The sequence below is a fragment of the Aquarana catesbeiana genome, linkage group LG07 (assembly GCF_042186555.1).
Source record: "Aquarana catesbeiana isolate 2022-GZ linkage group LG07, ASM4218655v1, whole genome shotgun sequence".
Taxonomy (NCBI): Eukaryota; Metazoa; Chordata; class Amphibia; order Anura; family Ranidae; genus Aquarana; species Aquarana catesbeiana.
The window spans coordinates 157,905,502-157,919,717 of NC_133330.1; the positions used below are offsets into that span (position 1 = coordinate 157,905,502).

The 14,216-nt window shown below is 43.0% G+C and overlaps 1 protein-coding gene across 5 annotated transcripts in view; it reads right to left on the reverse strand.

Moving 5' to 3' along the window:
• LOC141103311 (myomegalin-like) overlaps positions 1–14,216 on the reverse strand; it is a 716,510-nt gene that overhangs the window by 433,552 nt on the left and 268,742 nt on the right. For all 5 annotated transcript variants that reach the window (XM_073592764.1, XM_073592765.1, XM_073592767.1 and 2 more), the window contains one exon: positions 2,820–2,957. In XM_073592764.1, coding sequence (XP_073448865.1) covers positions 2,820–2,957 — 138 coding nt within the window. The remainder of the gene's footprint in view (positions 1–2,819; positions 2,958–14,216) is intronic.

The window sequence follows — 14,216 nt, forward strand, 5'->3', positions numbered from 1 at the left end:
CCAGTGTCCTTTTTACATTGATAAGTGCATTTTTATAGTGCTGATCAATGTAATATCACTGGTCCCCAAAAAGAGTAATTTGGGATCAGATTTGTCCGCCGCAAAATAGTGACGTGTTCAATATTTATTTTACCCACTGTATAAACCTGCTCCAAAGAAACATTTAGAAAGGTAAGAAATATTGTAAAAAATATTTGTAGGTATGTTGTGTGAATAGGAACACAAACATTTAAAGGGGTTTCTAAAATAGGAATGCAAAAGTGAAAATACACTTTAAGAGCTAGATAAATATATAACTCATTAACTAGTTGGCGCTCGCCCCGCGGTCAAATGACAGCGGGGTTGTGCGGCTCTCGTTCTGGGACAACATCATATAACAGCGTCCCAGAACGGCCGCGCCCGCGGGGGCGAAAAGCGCGGCGGCACCGTATTGCTAGGACACAGTGCAACCCTGATCTTTGTAAAGAGACACGTTCGTGGCTCTTTAACCATGTGATCAGCTGTGTCCAATCACAGCCGGTCTCATGTAAACACGGAGATGCCGGTAATCCTCGCCTCACACTGACAGAGTGTGTGGCGAGGAGAGCCGATCAGCGACATCTCCACGCAGGGGGACATCTACACATCAGTGCCCTGATTACAATATAGCGCCAACAGTGTCACCAATCAGTGCCCACCACTGCCCACCTGTGCCAGCAATCAGTGCCCATCAGTGGCAGCAATCAGCCACCACCACTGCCTACAAGTGCCACCAATCAGTGCCCATTAGCGATGCCAGTCAGTGCTGCCCATCAATGCCCATCAGTGCTGTCAATCAATGCCCATCAATGTCGCCAATCAGTGCCACCCATCAATGCCCATCAGTACCGCCTATCAGTGCCCACCAGTGCCGCCTATCAGTGCCCACTAGTGCTGCCTATTAGTGCCCATCAGTGCCACATAACATTGCCCATCAGTGCTGCCTATCAGTGCTACCTATCAATGCCTATAAGTGTGGCATATTAGTGCCTCCTCATCAGTGCCACAAAATCAGTGCCCATAAGTGGAGCCTCATCAGTGCCCATAAGTGGAGCCTCATCAATTCCCACCAGTTAAGCCTATCAGTGCCCATCAGTGCGGCCTCATCAGCGCACATCAGTGAAGGAGAAAAATTACTTAGCTACAAAATTTATTGACAGAAACTAAGTAAACAAAATATTTTTTTCAAAATTTGGGGTCTTTTTTTTTTTTTTTTTTAGTAAAAAATAAAAAACCCAGCAGTGATTAAATACCACCAAAAGAAAGCTCTATTTGAGTGAAGCAAATTATAAAAAATGTGATAAAAACAGTGTAGCATGACTGCGCAATTATCATTCAAAGTGCGACAGCGCTGAAAGCTGAAAAATGGCCTGGGCAGGAAGGGGGTGTAAGTGTCATGTAGGAAAGTGGTTAAAACGATTTGGGTCATTTAATTTTTTTATTGAGTTTATACAATTTAAACTCTCTGTCCATCTGAACAAAACAGGGCAGGAAGGATAGGAATTCATCACTCTTATTCACTCAGTTGTGTGTGTACATATGAAAATATGATTCAAGTCTAAAACACCTTGTTTTTTTTTCAACAGAGCGGCTGGGAATAACAGCTAAAATGCAAAAGAAAGCCAGGTGCTCCAACAGATGGGTGAATATGTGACTATGAAAAATTTGTACACAATATTTCATATTTACTTTACAAAAAAAAAAATAAAATGCCTTAAGCGCCGGTTCACATTAGAAGCGGCACGACTTGCAGGTCGCCTCACCGAGGCGACCTGCACACGACTGCCGCGGCGACTTGCAAGACAACTTCTGTATAGAAGTCTATGCAAGTCGCCCCCAAAGTAGTACAGGAACCTTTCTTCTAAGTCACAGCGACTTGCGTCGCTCCGATTAGAACGGTTCCATAGTACAGAACGGGAGGCGACTTGTCAGGCGGCTAGGTCGCCTGACAAGTCGCCCCCGTGTGAACCGGCTCTTAATGTTTTTTGTTTTTCATTCACTGAGCATACAAAAATAAAGAACGAAAATATGAAAAAAAAAACATTTACATTCCATTTTAAGAGTAACTCCACTTTTGTTGAAGAAAATAGCTTGTTGAAGAAATAGCTGTTTGTTGAAAAAAAAGCTGTTTGTTTGCCTGTGTCCATTTTCCGAGTGACTCTATATGGGAGTGGTTTTATAATTATCAATCAGCTGCTGTACCTGCAGGGCTCTGAGGAAATTGGCAAGGTCTGCATCCTTTTAGATGTGATTCCCCTTTGGGAGAGTCACAGCAAAAATTATATTTTTTTTGCAGGGTATGTTCAAAATGTGATTTATATCTCAGTGCAGACTCCAGGGAAAATCAGTGAGCCAATCACACAAGCAGAAAATTACATTTCCAGGGGCGCTCTGAACACCATCTGTGTACAGAAGGCCTTCAGGTAGTCATATTGCATTTTACAGAAAATGACAGCGCTGCAGATTGAAAAGGAAAGGTTATTTTTAACAACATTCACAATATGACTCGTGTTGCAATTGTATATATTATATTATTATTATTTTTTGCTATTTTTTTCCCACAAAAGTGGGGTTACCCTTTAAGTAAATATACAATGTACTGTTTAAAACATAGGGAAAATCCTGTGATATAAGGCCAGAATTATTACTTAATGTGTCAAAATAACTTTGCATTATCATAATCAGAATTGGTCTATTTAATTCCCCTTTGAATTAAATACATTCAAAACTATTAAAATATTCAAACCTATGCAAAAAAGATGAGCCCCTTTTAAATATAATCATAACCATAAATGACTTACATTTATTGTTTCTTCATTTCCACAAAGAATGTTAGTCAGTCTTTCTATGTCTTGCTCTCTCTCCCGTATAATCTGCTTCAGCTTATGCACTTCATTTTCTTTGTCTTCTAGAGCAAAGAACTTGCTTTCAACTGCCAGCTATTTTATATTAAAAGAATGGTAATAGGTAAAATAAATGAAAAGTAGGTCAATAGCTGCAAACATACAGCTATGCAAACATACAAGCATGTAACATTTAGCTTCATTAAAATCTGTGCATAGCATTAGTGTAAAACATCTATTACCGAAGCACAAGCTGATACACAAAACTGATTATGGCGCCATTCATTTTATTTGGCACCTCACTGCACCCTGCCAGTGCACTGGCATACCTGTGAATTCAGCAAGCCACCATGAGTGATCTGAGTGTTGGGTCATACCGCTTTAAAATAAAGTACATGTTCTTTAAAAAAAATCAATTGTGGTGTGCTGGCCCCCCATTCGAAAAAATTATACCACGCATTAATGTGCATGTAGTTACACATGGCAACAGTGTGAATGTGTGTATGTAAGAAAAAAACAGAGTTAAAGTTTTATCCCATGCAACGTCTCATCTGCAATAAACTACAACTACCTGCCTGATCACAGCAATCCCCGGAATGTAAAAAGTGGTCCTGGTCCTGTGTGTTGGGATGACTAGTTCCGGCACCGGACAATGAAGAGGCCTGAAAACCGGCACATAGGAGAAAATGCCGGCACCGAAGAGACCATTGGAAAGATGAGTATTTGTGCCTTTCCGCTTTAACTTCCTATGTCACCTCTCTGCCTTGGCATCATCACCTCTGTTCAGTGAACAGAGATATAACCTCAGGGATGATGTTGGAAGAAATCAGGCTGACCAGTAAGATTAAACCATGAAGTAGCAAAGTGATCTTACTGACTGGCAATAGTGTTTGTATTACAAGAATGGCTGGACATAATTACAAATGTTGAAGTAAGATAAATGTTAAAGAAAACATTGTCAGATAAAACAGTAAGCATACTGTATATATATATATATATATATATATATATATATATATATATATATATATATATATATGTATGTATATATGTGCCCTAGCTGTTTACCTGCATACAAACACTATAGCCTAAGAACATTCGACCAACAGGGAAAATAATATGGAGGAGACCTCTGCACTATGTATAGTCTATGGATTTCTGTGCAAACTAATAAATGATAAATAAATGATAAATGAATGGGTGTTCGGCTGAGCAAACCTCCAGCTGCAGTGTGAAGTAGAACATTTGGCAGTGGTATTATTACCACTGCTAAATGTGACAGCTTCCTCCAGCACCCACCAGTGTCCTAATAACCAGTGGCTCACCCCCCCCCCCAGCAGATTCAATACCCAGCTTAGGATTTCCAACTGACAGGTGAATACTCTTTCTATTACCCTAATGCTCCACCAATACTTCTTGTTACCCACCATTCAAATGTATCAGAGTTAACCGTACCTCTTTAATTATCGATATATGAAGTATCAATACCCTTCCCAGTATCCTCTCCCCTCTCCTCACCCCAGGCTTAATTATTCTTGCCTTGCTCTAACTGTGCCTCACTGTCCTACAGTACATCCTCTATTTGTCTTAAAACAGGCTTCGCTGGCACTTTTCTATCACCTCCATCATTTTAATCTATAGGGCCTTTGCTTTAAAACAATATATAATGTTTGGGGGTTCAAAGTAGTTTTCTAGCAAAAAAAAATAAATATTTTTTTTCATGTAAGCAAAAAGTGTCAGAAAGGGCTTTGTCTTCAAGTGGTTAGAAGAGTGGGTGATGTGTGACATAAGCTTCTAATGTTGTGCATAACATGCCAGGACAGTTCAACCCCCCCCCCCAAATGACCCCTTTTTGGAAAGTAGACACCCCAAGCTATTTTCCAATTGTTGAGTCCATGGAATATTTTATATGTTGCCACAAGTTTCGGGAAAATTAAAAACATTTTTTTTGTGCACAAAGTTTTCACTAAATGATATATTGCTCACACATGCCATGGTCATATGTGGAATTACACCCCAAAATACATTCTGCTGCTTCTCCTGAGTATGGGGATACCTCATGTGCGGGACTTTTTTAGGAGCCTAGCCGTGTACAGGACCCCAAATACAAAGCATCGCCTTCAGGATTTCTAAGGGCGTAAATTTTTGATTTCACTCCTCACTACCTATCACAGTTTCGAAGGCCTTAAAATGCCAAGATAGCACAAACCACCCCCCTCCCCAAAATTACCCCATTTTGAGAAGAAGACACTTCAAGCTTTTTGCTGAGAGGCATGTTGTGTCCATGAAAAGTTTGATATTTTGCTACAAGTTTCGGGTCTCGTAAGTCTTGTAAATTACAAATGTTCTATTTTTTTTTTTACACAAAGTTGTCACTAAATGATATATTGTTCAAACATGGCATGGTTATATGATATGTGGAATCACACCCCAAAATACATTCTGCTGCTTATCCTGAGTATGGGGATACCACATGTGTGAGAATTTTTGGGAGCATAGCCGCATACAGGATCCCAAAAACCAAGCACCGCCTTCAGGCTTTCTAAAGGCGTAAAATTGTGATTTTACTCCTCACTACCTATCACAGTTATGGAGGCCCTGAAATGTCCAAATAGCACAACCCCCCCCCCAAATGACCCCATTTTGGAAAAGTAGACACCCCAAGGCATTTGCTAAGAGGATGGTGAGTATTTTGCAGCTCGTTTATTTTTGAAAATAAACAAAGAAAAGAAAAATGTTTTTTTTTTTTTTTCTATTTTCAATTTTCAAAACTTTGTGACAAAAAGTGAGATCTGAAAAATACTCAACATGCCTCTCAGCAAATAGCTTGGGGTGTCTACTTTCCAAAATGGGGTCATTTGGGGGAGGGGGGTTGTGCTATCGGGACATTTCATGACCTCCGAAACTATCATAGACAGTGAGGAGTGAAATCAAAAACGTACGCCCTTAGAAAGCCTGAAGGCGGTGATTGGTTTTCGGGGTCCCGTACGCAGTTACACTGCCAAAAAGTCCCACACATGTGGAATCCCCGTACTCAGAAGAAGCAGCAGAATGTATTTTGGGGTGTAACTCCACATATAACCATGCCATGTTTGAACAAAATATAATATATTCCATGGACTTAACATGCCTCTCAGCAAATAGCTTGAAGTGTGTTTTTTCCAAAATGGGGTCATTTGGGGGGGGGGGGGTGTTGTGCTATCTTGACATTTCATGGCCTCCGAAACTGTGATAGGTAGTGAAGAAGTGAAATTACCATTTTACGCCCTTATGCCCCGTAAACACGGTCGGATTTTCCGACGGAAAATGTGCGATCGGAACGTGTTGTCCGAAATTCCGACCGTGTGTGGACTTTTTCCATCGGATTTTCCGACACACAAAGTTTGAGAGCAGGCTATAAAATTTTCTGACAACAAAATCCGATCGTGTCAATTCCAACCGTGTGTGGACAATTCCGACGCACAAAGTGCCACGCATGCTCAGAGGAAATTTCCGAGACGGAACAGCTCGGTCTGGTAAAATTAGCATTCGGAATGGATAGAGCACTTTCGTCAAGCTGCAATCTTTAAAATTGTTTAATACAGCGCACTCTTGTCTTCTTTATAATGCAGGAAGAACGAAGTAGTTTTGCTGCTGATATTCACACAGAGTTCTCACAAACTTCTTTCTTTCTTATTTATCGTGATTCCCTCAATATATTATGATTTGTCACATCTGACCAAAAATCTATATCATTTTTTTTGTGCTTTTTTTTTTTTAAAGCCTGATGTGATTTTTTTTATTTTTTTTTGGTTTGTATTTTTTTCAAGGCTGATCTTGTTTTTTTTTTTATTTAGTTATTTAACATCCAGAATATTTTTGTGTGTGTTTTGTGTGTCAAGTTACCACAACACCATTATTATCTTGTATTATTTAATCTCAAGGAGGTTGCTTGGTGTTGGTGTTTCTTGTTAATTTCACATTGTATTTTTGAAATGTACCTGAATCCTCACAAACAAACTGTCCTTTTTGAAGGAAAACACACATAGGCGAGTCTAATTGAAACCAAAAAACCTTTATTAAGGGCTCAGAACCAAACAAAGAGGGAGGCAACGCTGGAAAAACAGCAGATATTGGTGAAGCCTTTGACCCCCAGGGCAGACATCAATTATTTTACTGCAAAATTGGTGGCCTGAGGAGTCCATATCTAAGGGAGTGCAGTCTGGTCCAGAAATCCCAGAGATCATGAAAGCAGCAGATGACATTTGTGTCCCCAGGCTGTGGTCATACAAGAGACTGCATCTTTTGCCAGACCAGACTGAACCCAGGGTCATCACTCTCTGGTCTTCCTTCCATGCTTCCTTCCACGCTGTGGCTGTGGTGGTGTAGTTGTGGCAGGAGGAGGAGGAGGATGTTCCAACTCAATCACGTGGGTATTGGGTGTGATTTCGCCCCTCACCCCCTTAGTTAAGACTTTATAAAGAAGGTCCTCACACAGCTGGTGTTGGCCCTCCTGCATGCCCTGCTGGTGTTTGGTGGTAGCCATGCAGGCAAAGGCCTCTTCAGGAGTGGGGGTGTCTCTGAGGGACGCAGAAGCCTCCTGAATAAGCCTGAGTGCTGAATCCTGCACGTGACTCCCCTTCCTGGGTCTTTTGGTTGGAAGGCGGAGGGGAGGGACCTGCGAATCGGTCAGGTTCCTACTGGTCCCAGGCTTCTCCTGGCTGCCACTTAGCCCCGCCTCCTCCTGGCTGCCACTTACCCCCGCCTCCTCCTGGCTGCCACTTACCCCCGCCTCCTCCTGGCTGCCACATTCCACAGCCTCCTCCTGGCTGCCACATTACACAGCCTCGTCCTGGCTGAGGTCTTACTGTGTATGAAAAAGGGACATAGTTTTAGTTTTTACTTCATCAATCACACACAATTTTCATCTCATGACTGTTGCAAATTGAATGTTAACAAATATTAAAGACTATCATTCTGAGCCCAGCATTTTTCATTCTTGTCCCAATTATTTTTGCCCACTATTGTCTATTGATATGTAAAACACTTTTTAAAATCAGCAATTAGTGATCAATAATAACATCTAGATCATTTCTTTATTGACCAGAAATCTGTAGAACAATGCTATACCTGGCTCAAGCTGGGCTCCTCCACTTCTTCCTGGCTGGAAGTCCCAGGTAGGACATCGGAAGCCTCAGCTGGGGTGGAAGGAAGAGTGGAAGGAAGGGTTGAGAGGGATTCCCTGACTCCAGTCTGGTCTGACAGAAAACGAAGTCTCTCATAGTACCACAGCCTGGGGACATAAACGGCATCTGCTGCAGCTCCTGATCTCTGGGAATCCGTGACCTCCTTGCGCTCCCTAAGATAAGTGCTCCTCAGGCCACCAATTTTGGCTTTTAAATAAGGGATGGTTGCTGTGGGGACCACCGGCTTCACCAACTCCAGCAGTTTCTCCAGCGCTGTCTGCCTCTTTTGTTTATGATTATAATGTGGATGTTTCACCTGCCACAGACAGGGCAGCTCCCTGTACTTGTCTATGAACAGGGGGAGGAAGTTGTGGTCATTGAAGCCATCCATTTTCTCTGCAAGACACAACACAAGACAAACCCTAATGTCAGGCAAAACTCTCCTAATCTTGTTACAATATAGGCCTCAATCTAGAAGCAGTATAGGCCCAAGTTTAGATCATACCTTCGTTATCACGATCGGCGCCTCCGATACTCCTTCCTCTGCTCACAGATCATATGTACTACACACGCGTGTTACGCTTTATACACACTGCACATGCGTGAAACTCCGCCCGCCCCTGACGTTCTTTCTATTCTATTCTCCGCCCCTTCTCGTTCGGCGCAGTGGGGGAAGAGCACATGGCGGAGACACAGCAGGTGCGTGCTAATTACAGCAATGAGGAGGAGGGGGAGGAAAGCCCGGAGCCAGAAATGTCCCGATCCAGAAGGAGACGATTTAAGGCATCAAATATGTCCTTTGGGGAGATGTTGGAGATGGTGGACATCCTGAAGAGGGCCGACTATGACGGGAAGTATGGACCTTACCCCAACCCCATTGTCAGAAAGGCCAAGATCATGGCAAAAGTGGTCAAGAGTCTGCACCAGAATTTCAGGGTACGACGATCGAAAGATCAGCTCAGGAAGCGGTGGTCGGACCTCAAATTAAGAGAGCACGAGCAGTACAGAAGGATCAGGAGAGTGCTGCAAAAAAGTAAGTAGTTGTGCTGTGTTCCTATTCTTTATGCTTATTACGTTTGTGCTGCTCCATGTGCTTTTCTTAACTGTTATCCAGTTTAAAATGGCAACTTTCATGTTCATGGGCACATTATTCGTTCGTATAAAACATTGTTCGTTCGGCCTAGAAAACACCATTGTTTTGGCCATATGCATTTGCCCACATTTTTTATGGCCTACTTGTCTGCAAATAATTTGGTTGGGTAGATGGGTTTGTAACTAGAATGAAATGCAAACTAGATTCTGTGTAAGGAGAGGACACTCAGCAGCAGTTTTCACATCTGGACGCTGGAGCTCTAGTGTGGGACACAAGAACATCCTTTTTATTAGGGGGTCCCACACAGGTGCTCCAGTGTATACTATAGGGGTGTCTCCATCTGTGAAGCTTGTACAAAACAGGTAAAGTATTGAAGCTTGACAAAGGACACTAAAAATTCTACATCTTGGAACTCTGCCAAAATAGACAATTGTACCCCACTTCCAAGCAATGTTTCATATTCCTATTTCTGCCATCAAATATCTGTGTGCTAAGTATACTTATTTTTTTTTTACATAGGGGATAAAAGGCTCGGAGGACACCCCTCATCCGAGGAGACCACAGACCCCCCACCTCTGGAAGAAGGGGAAATACACCCAAGCCAAGCAGAGCAGGAGGAGGAAGACGTGGTGGAAATTGGCCCAACAGGTGAGTGTCTGCGACCACAGGCTCAGGTAAGAGATGGATGCCGGCATATTTATAATACATGGTGTGTTTTTGTTTCTATCTGTTTAGGTGATCGTGATGTTGTGGATCCACCTCGGAAAGTGCACAGATCCTGATCGGGGAGATCATGGGGTGTAATAGGGACTTGGAAACATCCTTAAAAACATCAATGATGTTCAACAAAAAATGAAGACCATCATTGATGTTTTAGGGAGAGTTTAAAACACCTCAAAATCCCTTTTTTTGCACTTTTTGTGAGCTAAAAATTTTTACCATTTTTTGACATATTTGCGAAAAGCCAAATTTTGAAGAGGCACACAGTGTGTCAACATGTGCTATCTGCCATCACGGGAGATCAATGGACGCATTTTGGGGGTACAACCCCTTCCTCAATAATAAAGTAGCTGTGAGGAAGAGGTTGCACCCCAAAAACACATCCCTTGATCCCCCAGGATGATGATGATGGCAGGTAGCACATGTTGACATTCGGCAATTGGTGTGTATCTTCAAAATTTGGCTTTTCTAGGGGTGACTTCACCCCATCTGAACGCAATATCAAAACACAGTTTGTAAATACTCATGTCTGATATTGCCTTCAAGTTCTACCAAATGTGAACTTTGTAAGTTCAAGATTTGTGTCTTTCTTGTTGGTTTTAAACATGCCTGTTTTATCTTAAATGGACATTTCTACTTTTTCTAATGTGACCCCAAAAATTGTTATACAACAACATGTTGGTTTGTTTTAAAAACCTTTTCTAAATGCACATGTGATTGTGCTGGTATTAAAAAGATTGTTAATCAAGAATGTGTGGATTATTGTTTCAATGCTCCAACACTTTTGTTGTGCTCTAATTGGTGTTTTCAATGACAATGGGGGTTATTTCCTAAGGGAAAATCCACTTTGCACTACAAGTGCAGTTTCAAGTGCACTTGTAGTGCAAAGTGTCTTTGCCTTTAGTAAATAACACCCAACAATGCTTTGTAATGTTACACAATCACGCCATTTTCAAGACTCACCACATTTCTGTCAGGGTCAGCTAAAAGAAACACAAGCAGTGAATGTCACCAAAGATTTTAGTAGTTACATTTTTTTTATTTGAAAAAGGTTTCAGACATTGTCTAGCATATTGATAGCCCCCCTACCCGCAAAGTATTCAAGGTATCTTAGACGGACATCACGGGCACTCAGGGGGGGCAAGCCAGGACGGCCACTTTCAAGCGCCGTCAGGGTTGGTTCATTTTGAATTCCAGCACGCCAGGATGACATGATTCAGTTTGTACTCCGCCATGTGTATGGGTGTAAGAAATAGGCGGAACCGGCTGGCCATGATTCCAAACGTGTTCTCCACCACTCTTCTGGCTCTGGCCAGCCGGTAATTAAAAACCCTCTGGTCCGGGGTGAGGGTCCTCATCGGGAATGGCTGCACAAGATGGTCCCCCAGCGCAAACGCTTCATCTGCAATGAAGATGAATGGGAGTCCTTCCACATTGTCTTCTGGAGGTGGCAAGTCCAAGCTGCCATTCTGGAGATGCCTGTAGAACTCCGTCTGGGTGATGACTCCACCGTCGGACATCCAGCCATTCTTCCCCACTTCCACATACAGGAACTCGTAAGTAGCCGACACCACCGCCAACATCACAATACTATTGAACCCCTTATAGTTGAAATAGTATGACCCCGAGTTGGGTGGTGGGATGATGTGGATGTGTTTCCCATCAATTGCTCCTCCGCAGTTAGGAAAGTCCCACCGCTGGGCAAAGTGGGAGGCCACAGTCTGCCATTCCTGTGGCGTGGAAGGAAACTGTGATGTCAAACAACAACAAAAAATTAGTCATTTTGCACATAAACAGGGAAAGCAGATTAGACACAAACATTCTTGGCCAACATCAAGATAACATTTATTTGAGGGAGTTTTTAAAGACCAAAGTATAAGGTACACCTATCAGATCCCCCCCCCCACTCTCATGGGCCATTTCTAACATTTTAGGGGGGGGGGGGCTCTTGGACAGGTAACCCTCTCCACTTCATTGAGAGATAAATGCCTAAATAGTATTACTTTGGCCAGCCCTTCCTTAGTTACACTATTGGCAGCCCACTGGACAGGTAAGAAGTGTCATAATACAAAGATATAAATACACATTGTACACATTTGAGCACATTTGGAAATTCTACTATTACCTATCAAGATAATAATAAGATACAAAAACTTTAACCACTTGCTTACAGGGCACTTAAACCCCCCTCCTATCCAGACCAATTTTTAGCTTTCAACGCTAACGCATTTTGAATGACAATTGCGCGGTCATACAACGCTGTACCCAAATGAAATTTTTATCATTTTTTTCCCACAAATAGAGCTTTCTTTTGGTGGTATTTGATCACCTCTGCGGTTTTTACTTTTTGTTAAAAAAATGTAAAAACCTGAATTTTTAAAAAAAAAAAAATTTTTTTTTTTTATATTTTGTTATAAAAAATTTTTAACGGGTACTTTTTCTTCTTCATTGATGTACGTTGATGAGGCAGCAGTGATGGGCACTGATAGGTGGCAGTGATGGGCACTGATGGGTGGCAGTGATGGGCAGCACTGACAGGTGGCACTGATTGGCACTACAGGTGGGCATTGGTAGGTGGCACTTGTGGGCATTGATAGGTGGCACTTGTTGGCATTGATAGGTGGCACTGTGGGCACTGTTAGGTGGCACTGTGGGCACTGTTAGGTGGCACTTTTGGGTGGCACTGATGAGGAATGTGTTGTGCTTCCACTTCGGGACTGATGTCCCTGACATCTGAGCCGGTGATCGGCTTTTTTCTCTACTCGCGCTGTCAGCGCGAGTAAAAAAAAAAAACAATTACCGATCTTTCTGTTTACATCATGTGATCAGCTGTCATTGGCTGACAGCTGATCACATGGTAAGGGGCCGGGACCGGCCCCTTACTCAGATCGGTGATCAGCCGAGTCTCAGTGACTCGGTGATCACAGCGCGCCCGGCGCGCGCCCTGCAGGGCGCGCGCAGGGAGCGTGCACAGGGGAGGACGTCATATGACGTCCTCCCGGGAATGCAGGTCCGCGCTGTGGCCGTCATTCGGCCATAGCGCGGATGTCTAGTGGTTTAACAGTACCATTTGAAAGTATACAGGCAGGCCCTTGCACTACATGCTTTGGGGAATTCATCCATAAATCTGACCACAAAAGAGATGGGTATAGTGTGTATGGGTTTGGCAAAGTCACCAGATAGATGATTGAGGATAGATAGAGAATTGTTATCAGCTGACTTAGCAGTGGGGGGGAAGGAGGGTTCCAACTGATTTGGGGGCCCCCCAAAAAAAGCCTCTGGCACCCTGCCTGAATTTAAAAAACAAACCACATTTAAAAACATTTTAGGGGGTGTTTGGGGTAAAGCACTACTATGGTGCTGATAAAATACATTGTTAAGTGACTAAACGAGGTGAATATAGGGCAAGGAGACCATGCTGGGGAGGTAAGTGAAGGCAAATATGTATGAAGGACAAAAAAATAATTACATAAAAATCCAGCATGCATGAGGACAAAGGGGACATTCACAGCATATTACAATCATGGTAATTAGGGAATGAGGAAAGAAATACAATATATTAGCAAACATTAAATACAATAAAATGTGATATTAAAGGATAAAAATCTTACCTTAATATACTCCTTCTGCAGGACCTGGATGATGGCAGAACAAGTCCTGCGGGCTTCTCCCCGTCGCTAAGTACCGCAGGGTGGCGACGAGCCTCTGCTCCGGAGTGATGGCTTGCCTCATGCAGGTATCCTGCCTGCTGATATAAGGGGTCAGCAAAGCCAACAAACGGTGAAATACGGGGTCCGTCATCCTGAGAAAGTTCCTGAAATCACCAGGATTATTCTCACGGATCTCACGGAGCAAAGGCATATGACAGAACTGGTCACGCTGGAGCAACCAATTCTTGGTCCATGAACTCCTCCCCACCCTGTTCATGGACTGGACTTGTGTCAAGGTCAGGACCCCAACACCAAGCCCCTGCAGAGCACGAACTCTACGAGGAGTACGTATAGGCAACATGGCTAGAAAACGGTCGGCTGCTCAAAACGAAGTAACAGAACGCACTGAAGAACAGCAAGGCCTGTGAAGAGCGACCTGAAAAACAGTAACGAAGGAACAAGAACACAATGACAAGAGTCAATGGTACTTGCTGCACGCACTGAAGAGCAGATACAAACCCACAAGCACAAACTGAACAGCAGAAAACGATCTGAAAACCACAAGTCTGAAACAGCGCGAATCGTCTCTCACCAAACTTTTACTAACACGAGATTAGCAAAAGGAGCCCAAAGGGTGCCACACTTGGTCCTGAACTGGCCTTTTCTAGTCTCGTCGTATGTGGTGTACGTCACCGCGTTCTTGGCGATCGGAAATTCCGACAACTTT